At 42.3% G+C, this 23,231-nt stretch overlaps 1 protein-coding gene across 5 annotated transcripts in view; it reads right to left on the bottom strand.

Annotated features, from left to right (window-relative positions):
* The window catches only part of HDLBP (high density lipoprotein binding protein), a 64,452-nt gene that overhangs the window by 11,548 nt on the left and 29,673 nt on the right, over positions 1-23,231 (bottom strand). For 3 of the 5 annotated variants that reach the window (XM_080933080.1, XM_080933082.1, XM_080933079.1), the window contains exons 2-18: positions 22,248-22,315; positions 20,746-20,858; positions 18,510-18,667; positions 17,235-17,450; positions 12,379-12,585; positions 12,064-12,279; positions 11,247-11,453; positions 10,556-10,663; positions 9,322-9,426; positions 8,601-8,679; positions 6,448-6,587; positions 4,937-5,041; positions 4,478-4,591; positions 3,489-3,575; positions 3,225-3,356; positions 2,281-2,499; positions 56-277 (exon numbers count right to left, since the gene is read on the bottom strand). In XM_080933080.1, coding sequence (XP_080789206.1) covers positions 56-277; positions 2,281-2,499; positions 3,225-3,356; positions 3,489-3,575; positions 4,478-4,591; positions 4,937-5,041; positions 6,448-6,587; positions 8,601-8,679; positions 9,322-9,426; positions 10,556-10,663; positions 11,247-11,453; positions 12,064-12,279; positions 12,379-12,585; positions 17,235-17,450; positions 18,510-18,667; positions 20,746-20,821 — 2,391 coding nt within the window. In that variant the 5' untranslated portion in view covers positions 20,822-20,858; positions 22,248-22,315. The remainder of the gene's footprint in view (positions 1-55; positions 278-2,280; positions 2,500-3,224; positions 3,357-3,488; positions 3,576-4,477; positions 4,592-4,936; positions 5,042-6,447; positions 6,588-8,600; positions 8,680-9,321; positions 9,427-10,555; positions 10,664-11,246; positions 11,454-12,063; positions 12,280-12,378; positions 12,586-17,234; positions 17,451-18,509; positions 18,668-20,745; positions 20,859-22,247; positions 22,316-23,231) is intronic. The other 2 variants (XM_080933083.1, XM_080933081.1) reach the window with 1 other exon arrangement.

Genomic DNA, 23,231 nt, shown 5'->3' on the forward strand with positions numbered 1-23,231 from the left:
GAATTGAAGACCTGCTCTATCTGTGTCATGAGCAGCACTAAGGCTTGCTACCTACCAGGTTCTGGATCAATGCTTCCAGCTCCTTTTGGGCCTCACGGACAGCATCCTCCTTTCCAATGATTGTGATCAGGTCCTGGTCCTTATCCTCAGCAGCCGGAAATATGATGCGGGCTCCAGTACTGTCACGCACCTTGCGGATTTTGCCTCCCCCTTTGCCAATGAGGAATTTGTGGTATTCTGGCTTGGCTCGGATGTCCACAGTAAAACTCTTGGTTTGCTGCAGAAACAAACTTCATGTATGTTTGCCCCACACAGCCTCCCTAGACCACAGTGTGAATAAGAGTCCTGAGAAAGATGGGTTCTCTTCATGCATCCTTCTCCAAACCATCTGTTACACTAGAGGCTCGCCAATGTGTGGCAGCAAACTGGCAGAGTGCATTCCCTGAGGAGAGTAGGATCTACTAAGCCATGGTTCTCTCACTTTTTCACATACTTCCAGATCAAACACACATCAAATATTCCATAGGTCAGCCCTGTTCCTTCCCACAGACTACAGAGCAGCCAGTCACCAGCTCAAGCTTGGAGAGCCACCAGCCATAAAGGTTCCAGCTGAGACTGCCCTCACCCACAGTAGCATAAAGCCCTTGTTTCACACCGAGAAAGCAGAGAACCACAAAAGGTGGACACCATATGACCTCCTTCCAGATGTCCTGGCACTCATTAGAGAAAATAGAGAAATCTGCAGGGCCAGCTTGACTAACCCTGATATCACCTGACACACGGAATGAAGAATATGGAAGGAGACCAAGGAGTGTACACAATTTGAAGACCTTATCACCAAACACTACCATAAAAGTCTATTACTTCTTAGATAAAGATGCTTGAAAACAACATTATTTAAAAATGAATGTGGTGAAAAACACCCGCAATCCCAGTATAAGAGATTATGGCAAAAGCATCTTAAGTTTGGGCCGGTTACACCACCAAAGTAAATCAAGATGTTGGCTTAACATTCGAATAGGACACCAACCATGGCTATGTCGCTGTGTCCAGACCAAGTGCCTGACAAAACCCAAACTCCGCAGTCTCAAGCTTGGAAGAAAGGGGAACATTTGTACTTATTGGCAGGTAGCCACAGAAAACCCATGGCAGACTACATTTAAGGGTCAGCTACATAAGGCTGCCCCTCACCTCTTCCAACAGAATGCTAGGAGAACACTGTTCCTACTCATAGACATGTGAGTTTTACATATAAGACAATATACAAAGATGTTATGAGATTTCATAATTATTTTGTATATGTATAAATAATGTATTTCTACATGCCAACCACAGGAAATTGAAAATTTTCATTTATAGTATCACTAAAACCAGAAAAACCAGTTCAGTTAATGTAGAGAACAGTCTTAGCAATTTTTAATAAAAATTTTAGTGTGTGTGTGGTGGTGGTGGTATACTCAGCATCATCACTGGTGTCTTCCTTGATTTCCCGCCACTCTATATTAAGGTAGGCTCTCTGTTTGAATCTGGAGCTTGCTTTTTCTGCTAGCAAGAATGGTAGGAGAGTGCTAGCCATCCTGCTCTGGATGCCTCAGCCTCCCAAGAGTTAAGATTATAGATGGGCTACCATACCCACTTGGTTTTTTTATGGGTTCTGAGGATCTAAACTAGTCCTCATAGTTGTGTGGTAAGCCATCTCCCTAGCCCCTAAAAAAAATCCCCTTTTAGATTAAAAAAGAAGTGTCTCCGCATGCATCTGTGCACATGCACGCTGGGGCCCTCAGGCCAGCCAGAAGATGGTGCTGGATCTTCAGCAGGTTGTGAGCTATGCAGTGACATGAAGGCTGGGATCTGAACTCTAGTTCAGAGACTAAGAGAAATAGGTACTTAACCAAACTATTTCTGTTCTGCCCCTCACCCCAACAATTAAAAAAACAAAGTTAAAAACCAAAGAGACAAACCTATAGAACTGTCCAAGCAGAAGAGTTTATATTCAGACCCACAAGATTTGTTTGGTTAGTTTTTTGGAGACAGGCCTGGAACTCAGGGATGTACCTGCTTCTGCCTCCAGAGGCATATACCACCACATCAGCCAATTAACGAAAAGTCTCTGGAAAAAGGTGGTGCTCAACAGACACTGATGGTGGTGAAGGTCAGAGGACTGCCTTGATCACTACCCAGAATGTGATAAGAACCTACAAAGTTGTTTGTTTCTGACATCCCATAGAGGAAGAACACTGAAGGTTTCCCATAGTGAGAAAGGGAGTCAGCAGTGCTTACCTTCTCCTCTGCTAGGTGCAGGAGCTGCTTCTTGGCCTTCTCCACATCTGAGGAAGGACCCCTGATGACAACAGTGTCACTCCCAGAACCTTCCACAGGAAAGTGAATATGGACGCCACCACATTCCTCCATGATGGAGCGGATCAGACGGCCCTTTGTGCCAATGAGAGAGTTGTGTAGTTTGGCAGGGATTGAGACCTCCACCTCAGCTATGTTGGCCTGAAATCAAATAGAACATCGAGAGGAAATTACACTATTGCATGGTAAGAAAAGCCTGAAGAGGTCAGCAGTAAGGCCTGCACAGCAACAGGAAAGTCACACAGTAGGATGACTCTAGGTCTGCACAGATAGCAAGATTACCAAGCGCCGCAATGTATACATATATAGCTTATTGTGTGATGTAAGTGTAATAGCCACATGTGGAGGGCAGAGGACAATCAATCTGGGTGTTCACTCCCATCTGCCACCTTGTTTGAGGCAGGACATCTTTTTTATCCACTATACTAGGCTAACTGGTATGGGAAGCTCTGTGGATTCCCAGTTACCGCCTCGATGTATATACACACTCAGTTACAGATGTGTTCTGACTGACCTGGCTTCGTGTGATTTCTGAGGTTCTGAAATCACGCCCATAAGTTTTCTTAGCAAGCACTTTATGCACTGAGCCGACTCTCTCCAGCCCCAGAAATAATTTTCAAGGAGTACAGAATTAACAAAAGGACAGTATTTAATAAGCTAGCACTGGCTCAGGCCTGAGGACAAGTGGCATCACTGGTGTTGTGCCAAGTAGGAAAGAACTGAGGAGGACAAGTAGCAAGCTGCTAAACACTTGATAACAGTCTCCAGGTTTAAAGCTCAAGTCTTTTAAACGAGCCCGGAAGATTCTGCTAGAAACTTTACAAACAAGAGATGGATAAGGAGCCCATCAAGAAATATCTTATTACCAGATCTTTCTGGATAGACAGAATCCGGCTCCGGGCAGCTTCACAGTTGGCTCGCTTGCCAGTGATAACAATGGTCTCAGAGTTGCTGTTCTCTGCAGGAAGGTCAATCTTGGTGTTGCTCTCTTCACGAATCTAAAGGAGAGGCACATAAGAAGTCAGAGGTTTCCTATGGTAGACACACTTCAGCAGAGGGCTGGGAAGGAAGGCCAGCTACTCTTTTTAATCCACAAAGGCTTCAGGGTTGGTGCAAGATGACCCGATCACCTTTTTAATGTTTGCGCCTCCTTTCCCAATGATGTTCTTGTGAAACTGTTTGAAGATCGGTACAGAAATTGAATAGCTATTTTCCACCTTAAAGACAAGAGGATTCATGTCAGAGAGTCAAGTCTCCCCCTTACCCAGAAAAGCTGTATGAACTTAAGTGCATACTACCGACAGACTGACTTAGCCTATTTTTTAGTGAGGTGTATCATCAACTTAACTTGATAGAAAGCCCCCATAGAGGTCTATGGAAATGGCTGGCCAAAGAATCTGGAGCTCTTCAAATAATATTTTGGCTGAGGGAGGAGCTCAAAAATCGATGTCAAGCCCTGAGGGCACTAGTACCATGAGAAGCTCCAGTCCCCAATAGCTTCATGGCAACAGTTTAGTGATGCCTCTCAGGGGAGGCAAACACTATATGGAACCCTGTGTGACCATGAACCATGGTCATCTGTGGCTTTTTTCATCAATTCCTTTTTCACACTTTCCGATCCTCTCAGTTTTTAAGTTTTTATTTTTAAAAAATTATTTTTTCTCCCTCTTTTTTTGGAGTCAGGTTCTTACTATGTAGCCCAGGACGATCCTTAATTCAATTTCCTCCTGCCTCTAGCTAGGATTATAAATATGTGCAATTATTCCTCCCTTCCCAGTTCAATTTTTGAGAAAAACAGTCACTTCAGTAGATTACTCTCTCTTCACTTGTGTTATCTCTCTTTCCTTACTGAATGGGCCAGGTTCTCTACCTGGGTATTCAAATATCCTCTCAAGGAATAAAAGGGGAGGGGAGCATGGTAAATTGGAATCTCCCACATACTAGTTGATCATTAGAGCAGTGTAATTAAGACATCAAGGTCCTGAGAGATGCTACCACCTCTTTGGTCCAAGCTCCTGAGACAGCAGATCACTCTTAGGACAGAGGTTCTGCAGTATTCAAAAACCCATGGGAACCCCTGCTCCCCAACCCCAAAAGGTATGTTTGTAAAGTTACCTACCAGGTCTGCAACCATTTTCTGCATGTACTTAGTGCATTTTTCCACCTCATTCTTGGGGCCTCTGAGTTGTACAATATCACTTTTTTGTGCTGGGTCTGGAAAGTTGATGATAACCTAAAACAAATCATCAGAAGACACTGCATAATTATAAGACTAAGCTTTGGGACAGTAAGATAGATCAGTGGGTAAGGATGTTTGTCACTGATCCTGGTGACCTGAATTCAGAACTCACAGCTGTGATGTGTGTGCCATGAACATATATTTTTAAAAATCAAATAAAGAGAATGCTCTGGAGTTTGCAGTATAGTTCAGAGGCAGAGCACTTACCACATCACAACACCCTGGGAGTTTTACTCCCAATACACCAAGAAAAATAAACAAATGGAAGGGAGGGAGGGAGGGAGGAAGGAAGGAAGGAAGGAAGAAAAGAAAAGGGAAGTACTTTGGGGAAAGCTTTACCTCTGGGAATTTGTCACGAATTTCTCGAATCCGTTCACCTTTCTGCCCAATGATTGTGCGATGAAATTTTTGCTCAATGATTAGATCCTTGGTGCGCTCATTTTCCTAAAATATAATTAAAGTGGATGATGCCATTTGTCACAAGAAAGGCTACTAACTTCCCATCACCACACATCTTGTGAGGTGGTGCATAGCAGCCTCCAGAAACATCGTGCCTACTCCGGGATACCTGCTTTATCTTGCCACATTACATTATACTCGAGGTGTGCTATTTTCCTGAACATAATACAATAAAAGGATGGATTGCAGGCTCTTCAGTCATTAAGTACAGTCACAGAAGCACTAGTTTCCAGCAGAACAAGGAGGCTAATATCTGACCCAGCAGGGAAGCATTCCTTGAGTGCGATGGGCCCGACTACATTCCCTACTTGGATAATCAGAAAGGAATGACTCATTACAGGGCACTGAACCCACACCTGTCTCAATGTCCTCCACTGTCCCCACTGAAATGTCGGAAGAAAGAACAAGAGAGATGGAGTCCAGGAAGAACATCCATCAGCCCATAAAACATGTTCAAGAATTCTAGTGGATCAGACTGTTATCTGATAACAGTGATCAATATAGGCTGAAGACACTCCAGAGCAAGGTACAGAATGCAAGAGGTGAAAGATAACAAAAGTAGATCCCGGCCTGAATACTAACCTCAGGGTCAGTCAGAGGACAGCTGAAGGCTGGACCTCACCTTGGATTACAGTGAAAAAAAGTAAAAAAAAAAAAAAAATCACTTCCCGTAAAACATTTCTTCCAGGGCTGGAGAAATGGCTCAGTGCTTAAGAGGATTGGCCGCTTTTCCTGAAGACCTGGGTTCAATTCCCAATAACCCCATGGTAGCTCAAACTGTCTGTAATTCCTGTTCCAAGAAATCCAACACCCTCACACAAACATACATTAAAACAAAACATTTCTTCCAATGTGAGGTTCTTAGCATGGGAAAGAGGTAACAACATGAACTGGGACTAATTATCAGATTCTAATCAAATTTTTTTGACTCTTGAAGGCAGTGACTTTCATGTGGGGCCAGCCAGGAATCACTGCAGCATAGCTGCTGTATTTCACTAGAAGAGACGTCTGGCTCAGCTCAGCAGGAACCTCATTAGTGGGCGTCCCAGGCCCATAGGAAGTGAGGCAGCAGTGATTCTCAAGTCTGGCCACATAGAGACTGGTGGGTGACCAGTCTGGTGACCGTTAAAGTCTAGAAATGACAGCCCATCTGTGAAGCTGCAGCCACAGATATGATATGGGATCTCTGTTCTCATCTAGCACTTGAGAGAAGAGCAACATGACCACTGGTGATCTGGAGAGGACAGAAGATCATGGCTGCAGGTAGTCAATAAGATGTGCTTTGGAGAATTCCATGCTCCAAGACTACAATTCCAGCATTGTTTTTCCTCAGAAGCAGCCAACAGGTCCAAGCCAGCACCTCTTGGACAGGGCCTGTGTGCTTGGCTTACCATGCGAGAAGCAAGCTCCAGCAGCTCCCGCTTGGCCTGCTGCACACCCTGCGGGTCTCCCTCAATTCGGATCAGGTTACTCTTTTCGCTGTCAGGGGGGATGCGCACAGACACTTTGTACTGGTCTTTGATTCGGTTGACTTAGGACAAAAAGAAATACATCATGAATATAAAAGGAATGGCGGTCTACTAGTGACGAACAGCCTAAGAGGATGGGGATCAAGCTTTAGTATGCTCACTAATAAAAAACAGCATGCGTGTTTAATAAACAAACAAGCTGGCTCTGCTCTTCATCAGATTGTAAAGTTTCTAGGGCACGGGTCTTCCAGCTTTGAATATGAGCTATGACTGCCATAAGAACTTCAGACGAATGAATGATAGCTAGTGTCAACAGTAGGAAACAAAGCTGGTCTTGAGCATACACATAGTCTCAGACCATCTAAAACACATCAGGCACTAATATGAAAATAAAATTGGAAACTAAAATATATGTATTAAATAAGAATATGGCTAACCTAAGGATCCAATTCACCCTGGCAAAATTGGGGTCCCATTAAATAGCCCTGGCTGGCCTCCAACTCAGAGAGTTGGCTGGAGAGGTGGCTCAGTGGTTAAGAGCACTAACTGCTCTTCCAGAGGTCCTGAGTTCAATTCCCAGCAACCACATGGTGGTTCACAACCATCTATAATGAGATCTGATGCCCTCTTCTGGTGTGTCTGGAGACTCACAATAAATAAACCTTAAAAAGCTCTGGGGCCCCTTCAAGGGACCATGGCTTTGGAGAGTAGTATACGAGGAGACTATGCTGCTATTCAGTGACTCCAGAGTAAGTGTTGACCATAACTGGATGCCTCAATGCCTTCTGTAACATGGGAGTTGCAAAATCTCCTCCCATCACTTTCTCTGAACAGAACGTAGTGACCTGTCCATTGTACAGTGAGAAGTGAAGGCCAAGATGGCTCCAAAACCAGTAGCTGATCCAAGGAAGTAATCTGGTAGGATCAATGTGACCAGCTGATCCAGAGTAAGAGGCAGGTGGGTTGGGGAATAAGCAGCAGATTTCAGATTATGGAAGAAAATGAGGGTTTGTAACTAGTAGAACACAGTACTTTGACCATGCTACAGTTCTGAATTCCCAGTGAGCAGAAATTAATTTCATAATTGTACAATACTTCTTTGTATCTATTAAGTAAACTCTACAGTTAACTAAAACAAGAATCAAAATCATAAAAGCAAGTTGGTGGTGTATATATAAAGAGTCAAGCTGCCTGTGAAATAAGTGCCAACTGAGGTCACTTTGCTAGGCAATCAATCACCTGTCATGAAAATGGCAGATATAAGACTACCACCACAGAGGGATGCATCTGTAACAAATGACCGTGGAGCAAACAGGCTCATATTTGCAAGCAACAAAAACGTAATATGTAGGTGTAAATCATTAGAAACTATGAAAGGATCTGCTGAAACTATAGCACAGAGTTGTTTCAAGAACATGCAAGCATGTCTTACAGAAGTATAGCCATATAGGAAAGAGACCTGAGTGGCAATATACACTACAATCCCAGCTCTCAGGAACCCAAGGCTGTAAGATCACCAGTTCACTTAGGCTATATAATACCCTATCTAGGCAAATGCCCTAGCCTGCGGGTGAAGGACTCCCTTGGCCTAGCACTTTCAAGGGCTTGGATTCAATTTCCAGCATTCAACCTGGGGTGGGGTGCTCACTTGAACATATTACCGAAGTCAGTGCATTCGTTTGCTGTTCCTGCAATCTGAACTAACAAATCAAAGCCCTATGTTGAGATAGTATATGACTATTCACTTAACAGCATTCTGTTCTGAGTTCACGGACATGGCCACAAGTCTGGAAGGTAAGCTGCAAGAGCCCTACAAACACTGGTGGGCTAAGTGTAGCAGGAGGGATGAAATGTAAAGATTTTTAGCTAGGCAGGGCTAATGTCTGAAAGTGACGATTTACCTTAGCCAAAAGGGAAAAGGAAAGTGGTCTCTTTAGGAAGGTGGAAGAAGCTGCATCAATTTCTATGACAGTAATACCATCTACTCAGCACTTAGAAGGCTGAAGTGAGAAAGTCATGGAGGCCTTCCCCAGAGCTGTAGGGTGTTGGCCTGCCACCCTGTCAGCCTTACTCACTGTTGGCTCCACTCTTTCCAATGAGGTGTCTGTGAAATTTATGGTCAATGTTGATCTCTACATAGTCCATCCGATTAATCTACAAGGGAAGAACAATCAACAGATGAATGCTTCTAGTTCCAAGATATGCCTGGCCATTTAGAGATGCAGAAGACACCAGGACTTGCCCTTTCTTTTCTGAGATGGGGTTTCTCTGTGTAGCCCTAGCTGTTCTGAAACTCGTTCTATGGACCAGGTTGTCCTCAAACTCAAGAGATCCACTTACTCCTGCCTCCTAAATGCTGGGATTAAAGGTGTAGCCACCACCACCTGGCAGAACTTAACCTTTCTATTCTTCTTTCTTTTTTTTTTTTTTACTGATTTTATTGGATATATTTTATTTACAGTTCAAATGTTATCCCCTTTCCTGATAACCCTCCGTATCTCCTATCCCATCACCCCTCCTAACCTTTCTATTTCAACAACCTAAAATTAATGTAAAATTGTCTCCCCTCCTCCCCCGGTCACCTTCAAAGGTTCCAATCTCAAAATAATTTTCTTTACCCAGAGCTCTAGAGTCCCAGGCATCTTCTGTTTCAGAATCCATTACACTCAACAAGGCTTCTCTTCTGTTTCCATGACCATACATGGAAGACCCGAATGACAAGATTTCTACCTGTCCCACCCTACCAGAGCTCTGCTCCCTTGTAGCTGGCAAATATCCTGCTTAGAGAGCACTTACCAGGTCTTTGACCATTCCTTCAATCTGTTCTTGGGCTACATTCACATCCTCTGTGGGGCCCTCCAGGGTGATCTTGTCCTCACCTTCTGTGAACTCAATGTGAACCTACCAGACCAAAATGAGAAAAGAAATAGCTGAGGCCAAATAACACAGCTACTATGCAGTATACAGGTATACAGGTAGTTAGAGTCTTACCCACACAAACAACTCAAGGGAAGGGTTAAAGGATGGCACTAAGTATTACTGTCTGAGGTCTGATATACCTTCCTTTTGCTGAGAATGGGATCTGGGAAACTCTGTATAGACATCAACACTGTTCATGTATTCAGAATGGTTTAGGCAGACTTCATTTTGATTGTATAAGGAATAAGACAGATGAGGTAGACAATAGTTCTTTTCTTTCTCATTTTCATGTGTAAATCCATGTGCCTATCTGTCTGTAGGAACCTGAAGTAGGTGTCAAGGATGATCCCTGATGATTCTTCTACCTTATTCAAGAGGCAGGTTCCCTCAGTCAAACCCAGAAGACGGTTTCTACCTTCTGAGATTAGAATTACAGCCAGACTGCCATGCACACTTGAAGATCCAAACTCTAGTCTTCACACTTTCTCATCAAATGCTTTAGTGGCTAAGCTATTTACTCAGCCCAAAGACAAAAATGTTAAGAACACCACCACTGAGTCAAACCTGCTTTTCCCATGAACAGGCCAGTATATCGCTTGTGCTGTTTCTAACATACAAAGATACGGTATAGAAAAGGAGAGCAGTTTGCCTGTATCTAAGTATATCATTAGTAGTTCTAAGGCTAGAAAACCTGAAATGACAAGGAAGCCAGACATCAACAAAGAGGAGCAAGAGTGACAGTGGGCTCTCTGCTGTCTCCTGGTAAGCACAAGAGCATGAGAAGTTGACTATAACCAACTCAGTCCCCTTCCAAGTGGTGCTCTTCAAATCGCTATGAAGTCATTATACTATAGTTACTAAATTTACACTTAAAACATTTATTAAACCTATTAATGAAAACCCTTTCTGGTTACAAAGACCAAAAACTAGTGCACATGCCTAAACACACTTATTATGCCCTTCCACAGTTATTAGTGGAAGGTGACAATATCAACAGGGTAACACAAGCTTGACACTGCTCCAGTCTTCAAAGCATCCACAGGACAAATAGGAAAACAAAACCACGTCAGGCAATCAATCTCAAGATACCAGATTAAAAACATTTCCCTACCTTTGGCATTTGCTGAGTGATTTTGGCCAGGTTCTGCCCTTTCTTACCAATGATGAAACGATGAAGCCAGGAAGGGGCAGAGACTGAGGAGACTGTAAAACTGTTGGCCTAGGCAACAAACAAAAACCAGGAAAACAGACTTGTAGGTTTGTAGAGTTCATGTTTATGATAAAACAAAGGTCAAAGCAGGTATGATGGTGCAACGCTTTAATCCTAGTACTGAGGACACTGAGGCAGGTAGATCGCTAGGTTTGAGGAAAGCCTGGTCTAACATAGTCAATCTTACTAAAACACAAACACACAAAAAAATGAAAGCAAACCCAAATTGTTCATCTAATAGTATTGAGGTGGGACTGGGATGCAGCTCAGTAAAGCACTTTTGTGAGCTCTGGGACCTGATTTTGATGCTACAGCTGGACATGGTGATGTATATTCATAATCTCATTACCAGAGAGGTAGAATACCCTGGGGCTTCTAGCCCAGCCCAGCCCAGCCGACTGGGAGGCTCTATGTCAAGAGACTGTCTTCTGGCCTTTATGTATACCAACATACATGCACACTCTCACATAAACACATACAACTGGGCACATTTCCCTGGGCTTGGGTCTCTAGGATGTTCCACAACAAAGAGCTAATCCACAATGGGCCTCCAGGAATTATCAGAGCACACTTTAATCTTAGAGGAAGCTACCTTGGCATAGACTTCAGTCAAAGCCTGTCCCAACTTTTCAGGCTCGCCCCTAAGTATCACAGTCTCAGAGATGCTGTCGGAGGGCGGGATCTCAACAGAAACTCCAGTTCTTTCCAGGATCTCTTGCAGTGAATTGCCCTTTGGCCCGATAACATACTTGTGCTGAGATTTCTTCACCTCCACTGCAATGGTTGTAGTCTTCTTCTTCTGTAAAAGCAGTACAAGGCAGTCAGCAGGGAAGACCTGGGGCATGGGCAGACCGTCTGTTAGTCTGAAGGGGACCAAAGTGGCTCTTAGTAAGTGAAGACCAGGACCAGCCTTCTGGAAATTCTACCTCTCACTATGGTCTACCCTGAGTTTGGTCACTTTTTGAGTCCATCAACTGCTTGCCATTGGTTCCCTTACTTTCTTCTTGCCGTGTTGGGGTCTGACATAGGGCTGTGCTTGTTAGGTAGACAAGTGCTCTACAGAGCTATATTCCAACCCCACTCTTTCCAAATAACGGAACAGTTACATCTCAGAATAAGCTAAAATGCCACTTCAAAATATATGTGCCAATTCTGTGACAGTACTTACCAGTGTAGAGCGAACATGCACATGTATACACACACACACACACCACCACTCTACAGTGTACTCAGGAGGCCAGGAGGGAAATGTGGCCAATAACCACTAAACACAGACACTTGGTAGACACATACTAAGCTTTGTGCCCAAGGGCAAAAGGGTGCAGGGTTAACTGTGGTATTAGCCAAATTCCCACAGTCAAATCCCATCAACTGTTCTGTCCATGGGCTCTGCCATCTCCATACTGTACCTTTTCCTCATAAATCTTCTTAATACGAGCCACAGCCTGGGCCAGCTGCTCCTTCTCTCCAGTGAAGACGATTTCTGTACGGTTAACACTGGGTGGAGGGATGTTGATTCGAGTCCCTGTCTCCTGCATGATTTCACCCACAAGTCTATTGTATGGCCCAGCGATGAAAGGGTGGAAAGCCTTCTCCACTTCTAGCCTCTCTACAGCACGCTTGTCCTGGAAGGACAGAGTAAACTGATGAGAACACCTGCAGCAGAGAGGCCTTGCCCAAGTCACTGGCAGGTGGCCGGGCCACAGGCCACTCAGAGGCCTCACCTGCTCAGCAGAGATTAGAAGGACCTCATGACGAGCTTTCTCAATGCCTTCTTTGGTGCCAGTGATCTTGATCTGATTACTGGGGTCATCTGGGCGTGGGATCTGGATTTTGGTTGCAGTTTTTAGTTCTAAGTCTTGTAGTTTCTCTCCGTTTTTGCCAATAACAAAGCGGTGGTGCTCTTTAGGAATGGGGACAGTTGCTGAGGCCTGTGACAGGAGAGACCAACAACAAAGACTCCTATTTATGGTTCTGATAAAGCATATTCTTCTGACATGTCCTCTAACTAGAATGCTCACCAACCATCCCATTACAACCATGAGAAGCTAAGACATCACGCAGTGTCACAGGGAGCCTGCCTGGCCCACACTAGGGCCATTTCAAGTGCATCTGCACCACTGCTTAGACTTCACAATGGGAGACAAAAGAAAATATGGACTGCATGGAGAAATTACAATTTCATTAAATTCTCAAGATCTGTAACAAGGAGAAAACAAAAAGACTCTAAAAATTAACAACCTATACTTTGTTAAAGTGTGAATTAGAGGGTGTAATGCTAGGATATAGTTCAGTGGTAGAGGGCTTGACAGGCATGGACAGACCCTAGCCTTGAACCCACTGTGGGAGCAAAGGAGAGAAATGCACACTACAAGCTAACACCGTCATATACAAACTACTAAAGAAGCCTTAAATCACAAATATAGCAACCCTTCTCATAAAAAAAAAAAAAAAAAAAAAAAAAGGACTGGAGTTTTGAGCATAAAGTTGATGATAAACATCCAGGAGCTGGCACTAGAAAGTGAAGACAGGATCCATGGAGCTTGTGGCCAATCAGTTGAGGCAACTGGTGACCTTTAGGGATAGTGAGACACTCTGTTTCAAAAAGAGATGAAAAACACACGACACCTGATGCTGACCCGAGGTCACCACATGAATAGATAGCTGTCCCGTCCCAACCCATCAAATTTGCATGGGAAACCAGAAAATGAAGTAATAGTACAGTACGGTGCTAGAAAGTCAGAAAGCATTAGTGCAAAGAAAGACTGACTGACGGACCAGGACGTGGAACCCAGAAGTGTCACTGTAGACACTGAGGATTTGAAGAGAACAAATCTGGTTGCATGGGAAGACTGATTTCTGGAAACAGTGTGGATGACAAACAGCCATGTGGGAAGAGGTGAACTTGAACCAGCATTTCACAATCCTGGAATACAACCCAAGTCAAACTGAGAAAGAACAACATCCTTATACATGCAGAAAAAAAAAAAAAAAGGAATAAACTTTTTAATGATTTGAAGTAGAAAATGATTTCCTAACAATGACAACATAATAAAACAATAACTGTAACTATAAACAGGCCAAACTTTGATAGAGCAAAACATAAAGAAATTATAAAATGAAAAATAAACTGGAAAAACATTTACTTTTTATGCCCAATAAAGGAACTGGAAGCCCTTCTAGTGTAGATTTCCCAAAACTGAGCAAGGTGAATAGTCTTGACATAAAAAGTGTACAGAACACTGGGTGGTGGTGGCACACGATTTAATCCCAGCTCTCAAGAGGCAGAAACAGGTGGATGTCTGAGACCGAGGCCAGCCTGGTCTACAGAGTAAATTCCAGGACAGCTAAGCTATACACACAAAGAAACTCTTGTCTTGAAAACAACCCCCCCCCCCCAAAAAACACCTTGGAAATTAAAAGAATATTCCAAAAGCTGGGTAATAGCTTGCTTGGTAAACTACCTGCACCATAAATTAAAGGAATTGAGTTCCGGTTTCCAGCACCTATATAAAAATCTGGGTGTGGTGGCATTTGTATGTAATTCTAACAATGGAGAAAAAAAAAGAGAGAAACCAAGTAGATATTTGGAGCTCACTAACCAGCCTGCCAAACTGGAGCAGGTTTAACCAAGGGGATCCTTTCTCAAAAAATGAGGTGGAGTGTGCTCAAGGAAGACAATGGGATGTCCCTTTCTAGCTTCCACATACACAAGCACACATTCAAATACACACACACACACACACACACACACTTGTTTATGCCATATACAAAGCAGGAAAAGTTTACTCAGCTGTGCATGTATGTCTCCAAGAAGCAAACACTAAATGTTAGATGAGCCTGGTTCTTGTTCTCTGTAGATGGAGATCAAGACACTGAACTTATAAGGAGAAAACATACTTCTTGCTGGTGGTGGTCAAAGTAGATCATCTTTTGGCCCAGAACTCTCACTTCTAGGATTATCCCCAAATACAGACCAGTTTAAAAACAAAACAAAACAAAACAAAACACAAAAAAAAACCAAAAAACAACAACAAAAAAAATCAAAAACTAAAAACAGCCCATGAATAAGACACATGGTCACATAATAACAGCAAGATCCTAGAAGTCACCTATGAGCTTAAAACACAGCATACACTTGTAGTCTGACACACTGCTGTCTATACCCTGAGGAAAACCAACATTTGCTGACACACAAGACATTATAGAAAACAGTATGAAAACATCAAGGTAGAGATCAGAGTTTATGGCAAGTTGTATTGTTTCTATCTGCAAAAGTCAACAATGGACACAGTGAAAAAAAAAAAAAAAACACTCGGGTACACAGATATCCCAACACAAGGAAGTAATGGGACAGGTGCAGACTATATGTTGGGATGCTGGGAAGGACGGTGTCTATTCAGCTTTGACATTATAGTCATGTGAATGTTGAAACAGTTTCTGAAAAATTCAAACTCAAATAAATGATAGAAAAACACAGAAAAAATTATTTCGATTTTAAAAACACTACCATTTTTTTATGCTAAACAGAAGTAGTTTGAACGTATGACAGTCCCTTCTCCAAATCTTCCCTTTGTCAGCTCTGCCCTCTGCAAGGACCTAGAAATCTGGACACTCTATCCAGCAACTGCAATGGGCCTGGTACTTCTTCACTGCATTCCCCATGCCCAAAGACCCAGAGAAAACATTCCAGAGATCTTTGGAAGCACATAGATAAGATCATCCTGAGATACATTTTTGCAATAGAAATTAAGAAATTTAGGAGGGCTGGAGAGATGGCTCAGTGGTTAAGAGCAATGACTGCTCTTCCAGAGGTCTTGAGTTCAAATTCCAGCAACCACATGGTGGCTCACAACCATCTGTAATGGGATCTGATGCCCTCTTCTGGTGTGTCTGACAACAGCAACAGTGTACTCATATACATAAAATAAACAGTCTTGTCACCAAAAAGCAAAAGAAACAACAACACAGCAAAAATCTAAAACAACAAAACAAATACTTTACCTACCACCACTTACAGCATCCCCAGAATAACTTATTTTATGAGTGTGTGTGTGTACAGAGTACACCTCAGTGGACCTGGTTCTATCCTCCTACCATGTGACTAAATTCAAGTACCAATAGGCACCTTTCCCCAGGAAAGCATCTTGCTAGCACCGTCATACATTTTGAAATTAACTACTGATAAAGGCAGGAAAGCTCTTCCTTCCTAAGAGTGTCAGTCAAAAACAGATGCAGAAAACCACCATTTTCAACTTTTAATGATTTTGCTAGCTCACCAGTGAACCATGAGCAAAGGATAAATAAAGCAGAATATACCCCAGTCTATTAACCAATCTCACAATTGGTTCATTAAAAAAAAAAAAAAAAAAAAAAATCAGTGATGACACATATCTTTACCAAACAAGCTGAACATGAAAGTACTCAAGATCAAGGCTAGGCATGGTGGCATTCACCTTTAACCCCAGCACTTGAGTGTCAGAAGCAGGAGGACTCTTTGAGACTAGCTGGTCTACAGATTGAAACCCAGTACTAGCTAGGTTTACATTGTGAGACTTTGTCTCAAACAAAACAAAACAACTTCCCAAAACAAGAAATAAAGTAACCAAGCTCTTAGCATTCAATACCAATCCATAAGAAATGATGAAGGAAAGCAGAACAATCAAATACTAACTCCCCTTTTACAAACCAAGTGTGTGTGTGAGTCTGTGTGTGTTTGTGAGTGATTGTTAAGGAGACATGTGATGCCACATGTCTCATCGATCAAATGAACTCGAAAGACATCCGAGACAGAGACTAGGCAAAGAAAGGGCCAAATATGAATACCTTAGCATCTCTTTTATAAAGTAAGATGATGATATAATAATTAGATAGTACACTATTTACAAGTGTAATGTTATTTTTTGGAATTTGAGTTTAAAACTTCTCAATCACATAACAAATAGCAACTGGTAAAGAGATATTTTAGAGCCTAGTATAATACCAGTCACAATTACAATTAATCTTTGTGACATTTAATTGTGTAATTCCATGAAGCTGTCTGGGGCTCAGAAACATCTTAAAGACTTGTGTGGTTGTCAGGGGCAGAGTAAGATCAGGTACTTGCCTCCCCCTCCCCTTGTCTAAAGGTTCAACAGCAAGTGGGAGTAACCCCCATCTCTAAACAAACCCATGCATAATGGTAGCTGTCACATGATACTTTGGTAAGAGTCTCTGCCCTTTTCTTCACCTTCAGGGCAAATGCATTACAGGTTTGTGGCTAGGAAGAGAGAAAAATATCTGATCTTTTATTTCCCAAGTTTGTGGCCTATAAACTGATGATATTCTATCTAGCAAGCTCATTGGCTTTTAAGTCTCTCAAACTCTGGGAAAAAAACCTTAATTTTCAAATACATTTACCTCATCTGACAGGTAAGTTCCCCAGTTCTATCATTAATTTAGTGGTTTTTCACTAAAGTCACAAAAGTTCTAAATGTTGCTGTTCTAACTCCAAACTATTAAGCTAGAAAGAATGCAGAAAAGCTATGGCTTGCACCAGAATGAGCTAAATAACAGGGATGCCAGGCCTAGGGATACCCACCTGTGTCTGTAGTCTAGCAACAATGTCTTTCCGGGCTTTCATGACTGCATCCAACTTCCCTGAGACCATGATGGAGAGACCTTGGTCTTTAGCCAGAGAGAGCTCCAGGTGAGCACCAGTCCTCTGCATGATCTCAAGGCAGATTTTTGCTTGTTCACCTTCTCCAAACTGGTTCATGTCTTTATATTTTCTCTCCTCCAGGGGTACATGAAACACCTGTTCAAAAAAGACCCCCAAAGACAAAGTTAAACTATCAAAAAAGAGAAGAATGACTATATACAATATGTATCTACTAATCATTCATTCAGTGACCTAGGACAAGGCAGTTAGTTAGATCAATAGGAGAAATCACCCAAGGCAAGAAGAGGCCAGCACTGTGGTCCACAGAACTATGCCCACTACATAAATGAATGGCATCAGAAACAGCATGCCTGTGAAGGATTTAAAAGGGAGTGAGTGACTGGGTGAAAAACACTAAGGGCACAATGGAGAGACCTTTTTGAAGAGACAAAGTAGCACCCATCATAGGAAACAGCAGGCAGGAGAGAGCAGACCAGGAGGCAGGGGCCAGATAGGCAGTATTAAGTTTTAAGCATAAGAAGTTTTTTGCTTAGAGTCAGGAACCTTATGGAGAGCTGAGGAAGAGCAGGGGTGGAAGAGGTATCAATTACCAGACAGAGGTTTGAACCATTTAACAAGACCTAAGATGGCAACAAGGCCATAAAGAAGATTAATATGCTGTTGCTTATGCACACAAAAACAGAGTTCTGGTTACATGGGTGATAATTTTTGACCATAACCAGGCATCTAATACTCATTATTAGCATCTCAACTGTAGCTAGCAGAGATGAATCAGTGAAGTAAAGAGAACCAGGACATTTGTTAGCTGCTCATAGATAGACTAGCTTTTGCAAAATTTTTAAAACAGGGTTTTACTACATAGCTCTGGCTGGCTTCTGACTCACAGAGTTCAGTCTGCCTCTGCCTCTGGGTGCCGAAATGAAAGCTGAGTGTCACCAAACCCAGCCAAGTCTGGCAACTAGGGACTACACTGAATAGAAAAGCACATGGCCCCATGAATCTGACAAATATGGCCCATCTCAAACTGTGTGCTCGCCCAGAGTGCTAGGATGGAATGATTATGGCAAAGGGGTGTGCTCTACTGAAGACACCTGGCCCCCCAAACCCGAAGTGCTCATCAACATTGCATATTCAAAACCTATCAGATCTAACTACTTCCTACAAGGAACAGTTAATGCAAAATGGTGCTCTTACCTGAGTGATGACAGAGGCCTTGATGGGCCGGATCTTGTTACTCCAGGCTCCAGCAGGTTCTTGAGCACTTTCCAAGCAAGCTGCTTTCTCAGGAAGTGGAGGAAAGGCATCCTTGTAAGTTGGAGGGTCACTTTCCTCTTCTGAATTTAATGCGGCAACTAGCTCAGAGAACACACAGATTAGGAGGAAAATACAATTCAACATTATATGAATAAAAACAGTTAAAGGATTTTAGTAGGATTCCTCCACTGGAACAATGGTTTGAGTGAGCTCACAGCTCTAGGAAAGAACCTCACATAGTCACCAGGCCCAACACCCTACGTGTGTGACCTGGACGGGGCTGGAGACTTCCAATTGCAAAATGGAAACTTTTCACCCTCTACGTGGTCCCACTGTGAAAGGTCAGACAGTATTAGCCACATTTTAGTATCGAGATGTACAAAACTCTTGAAGGCAACCTTATGACAGATTTTTAGGCCCTCATATTTTCTTTTCTTTTTTAAAAATTTATTTATTTTATGTGAGTACACTGTTTGTCTTCAGACACACCAAAAGAGGGCATCAGATCCCATTACAGATGGCTGTGAGCCACCATATGGGTTGCTGGGATTTGGACTCAGAATCTCTGGAAGAGCAGCCAGTGCTTTAACCACTGAGCCATCTCTCCAGCTCCAGTCCTCACATTTTCTATCTTTTTAAAATAAATTTTATTCTTTTACTTATTCACTTATATTCCGCTCAATGCCCTCCTCCCAGTCACCCCCCCAATCTTTCCCCTGTCCTCTTCTCTTCTGGGCACCCCTGGGTATCCCCTCCACCCTGGTACTTAAAGTCTCTTAGAGGCCAGACAAGGCAGCCCAGCTAGTAGAACATATCCAACACAGAGGAGACAAGCTTTTAGGATGGCTACATCTTCTACAAAAGCCAAATCATAACTATAAATGCTTGGCATAAAGTAGAAGTTTAAGCATTGCTTTTGAGGTAGGTTCCACATTTCCCTTTGTAATGTATAATGGTGAAATAGCAAGACTTGGAGAAATCTCAGCCCCTAATTAATAATTATGTTCATGGTCCATGAGGCTCACTTTTGTCCAGTGAACCATGGTCTCCACAAAAGCAAGGGTATGACTGTTTTGGTCCCTAGGGATGAGCAGTAGCCGGTCCTAAACACAATGGGGCACACAAAAATGGACAGGACAGGAGGACCTAAAACTAGGTAGGCTCACTGCTTCCTGGCTGATGGTGCTGGTATGAGCAGAGGCTGACCTCTTAAACTGCCATTTGCCCTCTTAAGGAAGGAGACACTCAAGCCCCAGATACTGAAAACCACACCACCAGCAATGTCTTGGAATGACCAACAAAGTGGTCACTGGGACTGAGTGGGTTAAGTGTGGCTAAGAAGTGAATTTTACAACTTTAATTCATTTTAAATTTAAGAACTGATATTCAATTCCATTATAGGAAAACTGAAAGATATTATAACAACTGAGAACAATTTACTCTTTCATTGGAAAATTTTAGAAAATCTAAATATAGTTCAAGGATTAAAAATACTATCTTTTTAATGTTTGTTTTTGTATTCATGTCACATTATACATGGAGGTTAGAGGACAATTTGCAGGAATCAGCTTTCCTTTAACTGTATAGGTGCTAGGATCAAACTTAGGCCGGTCATCAGGCTTGGCAGTAGTTTTGTCAGCCCAGATCAAAGACTTTTTATAAAAAATTAGTTTTCAAATTAAAATGCCATATATATACACACACACACATACATACACACACACAAATTTAAAGAAAAATAGAAAACAGCTGAAGTGTTGCATTGACAGTTTCTTACATACATGGAATTAAATATATTAAATGTGCAGTGGCACATATATGCCTATACTCTCAGAGGCAGAAGGATCAAGTTTGAGATCACTCTGGTCTAACTCTTGTCTGAAAATATTTTAAAATCAAAGAAGTCAGACCTCACCTTCATTTTCAAAGATGCTCAATAATGTTTTGGGATGCTTCACCGCCAATATTTTAGTACCCCATAGTTGGAACAGCAATTGTGAAAAGGATCCCACAAAAAGTCAGTTGTTAATTGGATTTCCAGGAAACTGCCCACATTTGCAGCCCACTGTTTCTGCATTCCTCAAACCTGTCCAATCTCACTCACAATCAAGTAGCACAAATAAGCACAAAAGCCCAGTCTAAGAAGTTAACAAGGACTTGTGAAGGGGCCTGTCACCTTTGATTTGTTGTGGAACCAGTCCACTTCGATGTTCAGCAAAACTCTCTTGGGTCAAAACTGCAACGGAGCTCATGGTTGATCTCACGTCCACACACAATCCTAGTAAGACACTGTATCAAGAGAAGGGTAATCAGGAAGAAGAAAGTCCAAGTACAACTAACCATAATGATCTATGGGACTGTTATTTTAAAGGCTTTAGTCGATGTTTTCAATCTTCTTAGTGTAAGCTATAGTTATTTATTCCCTCACAAGGTCAATGTAAATTGTTCAAGCTTTCAACTGAAGGGTAAACATGGTAACTACAAGTAAAGCAGGGTCCCAGCCCACTTGCTTACCTGTTTGCTCATAACTGCAAGTCACACAGTAGACAAGACTTGGCTGAGAGGCCTAGTGCTAAGTGTGCACCACATATCTACTGTAGGAGCCACAGAGAGATGGCTTCAGTAACAGCTGATAGCCACAAGTACTCTGGGACTACTGGAACCTGCCACTTGCTGTGCCCAGCTGTGGCAAAGATCAACTCCAGAATCATTCTCTTAATAGCTAACTCCATCTTATTTTGTTAATTGTTTAAGATATGCCTCCTGACCCTTATAAAAAGTATGAAAATGACAATTACTACAACTTGATCCAAAAGAACCATTTTTAACATTTTTATCAAACACCTCAGGAATGGGGGTTATGGGATGGACATCACAATGTTTCATGGTGACAGTGTAAGAGATCCAACCATGTGATAAAATGCCTGAATGTGCGGCCTTCTGCCACTCTTGCCTAGGTATGGGAGGGGATTCACTAACAGAGAAAACTGGCTTAAGGCACAGAATTCTTTACTCTAGGACAGCCATGGACATTGGTTCTGAAGGTCTCAGCTCCCCTTAAAGTATGGTGGAATTCAGTATTCTTAGACATGGGTATTATCTTCTCTGCCCTTTTGTAGTTCTAGGAGACCAGAATGAAGAAGAACTCATTTTCTTTACACCATTATCTACCAAGTGTCTTCTTACACGCACATCTTGGCAAAATTCGAGTACTTTAATAAATTATGCAGCTGGGTGTGGTGGTGCAAACCTTTGATTCCAGCATTCCAGAGGCAGACACAGGTGGATCTCCAAGGCCAGACTGGTCTGCAGAGTGAGTTTCAGGACAGTTAGGGCTATCCAGAGAAACTTGGTATCCAAAACACACATACACAGAGGCAAAAAACAAGATCTTAATTCATTACAATAAACTATGACCTCGTCCCAATTAAAAAAAATTAAGCTCAGTATTTTCAAAGAACATTAAGACTTAAATCCTGAAAAAGCATAATTCACACAAAAGAAAAGGATTAAACACAGATGTAAAGCAGAGGACACAGCTGAAGGGCAGGTAACACCAGGGAGATTCTTCCCATGGCACAGAAGACAGAACCTAAGGCAAGGAGATACAGACGAGAACTAATTTACACATCTTTGTGTCCAGGCACAGGAGTCTTCAGAAAGGGTGCTCAAACTTACCAGCAAAATGGTCAGTAGCCAGAAAGTCCGTCCTGAGGTTGCCTCTGTCAGCCTGCCAGCTTTTACTGCTATATGGTAGGATGGGCAAGGAAAGAAAGCAAAACAAAAACCATAAAGGTTACTTATCCATGCTTTATAACTTAGATTTTTTCATCTCTCAAAAAAGGGCTAAATATTCTTTACATTTGACTTCTAGTTTACCAAGTTAGGCAAATTTCTTGGAAAATTAAAAAACCCACAAAAGCTCTCTGATCTTAGATGTTAACTTTGAACAAGAGATATTATAGTAAAACTTGAATCATCTCAAACTCTCGGAGGGCAAGTCTTCAAGGGATCTTAGAAGTGATCTGTACTGGATCCTTGTGACTTCTGCTAAGCTGACTGCTAGGAACAGAATAAAGATCTCACGCTCAAGCTTTCAGAAAGACCAAGGGTTCCTTGACTTTTTAAAGAATCCTTGGAGTCAGGATCTCTGGTGGCACACATCTTTGATCCCAGCACTTGGGAGGCAGAGACAGGTGGATCTCTGTGAGTTCCAAGCCAGCCAGACTTTCAAAATGAGACCTGTCTCAAAAACAGTAAAACTAAAGAATCCTTGGTAACTTTGCAGTTCCTCTGTTCTTGCTGTTGTCATGTAAAAGTCCTTCAGTCCCTTCTAATCCACAGAGATTTAAAAATCAGGCCACAAAATTGCAAGACTCAAAGGCCACCAAGAAGGCCAAAATTTACTCTATAAATACTTTTTTTTTTTTTTTTTTTTAAAGATACAGTCTCTCTATGTAGACCATGGTGGCCTTGAACTCTGAGATCTACCTGCCTCTACCTCCTGAGTTCTGGGACTAAAGGTGTATGCCAACACACCAGGTTCTGCTCTCACTTCATAAATTCAGAAGCCCACCCTATTTCACCAAGCCAGTTACATCCATCTGACCTCAACTATTATGTCTTTGTCTCTTTACTGCCACTGACCAGTGTTTCTGCTTT

This window comes from Micromys minutus (assembly GCF_963924665.1).
Source record: "Micromys minutus genome assembly, chromosome: 19".
Lineage (NCBI taxonomy): Eukaryota > Metazoa > Chordata > Mammalia > Rodentia > Muridae > Micromys > Micromys minutus.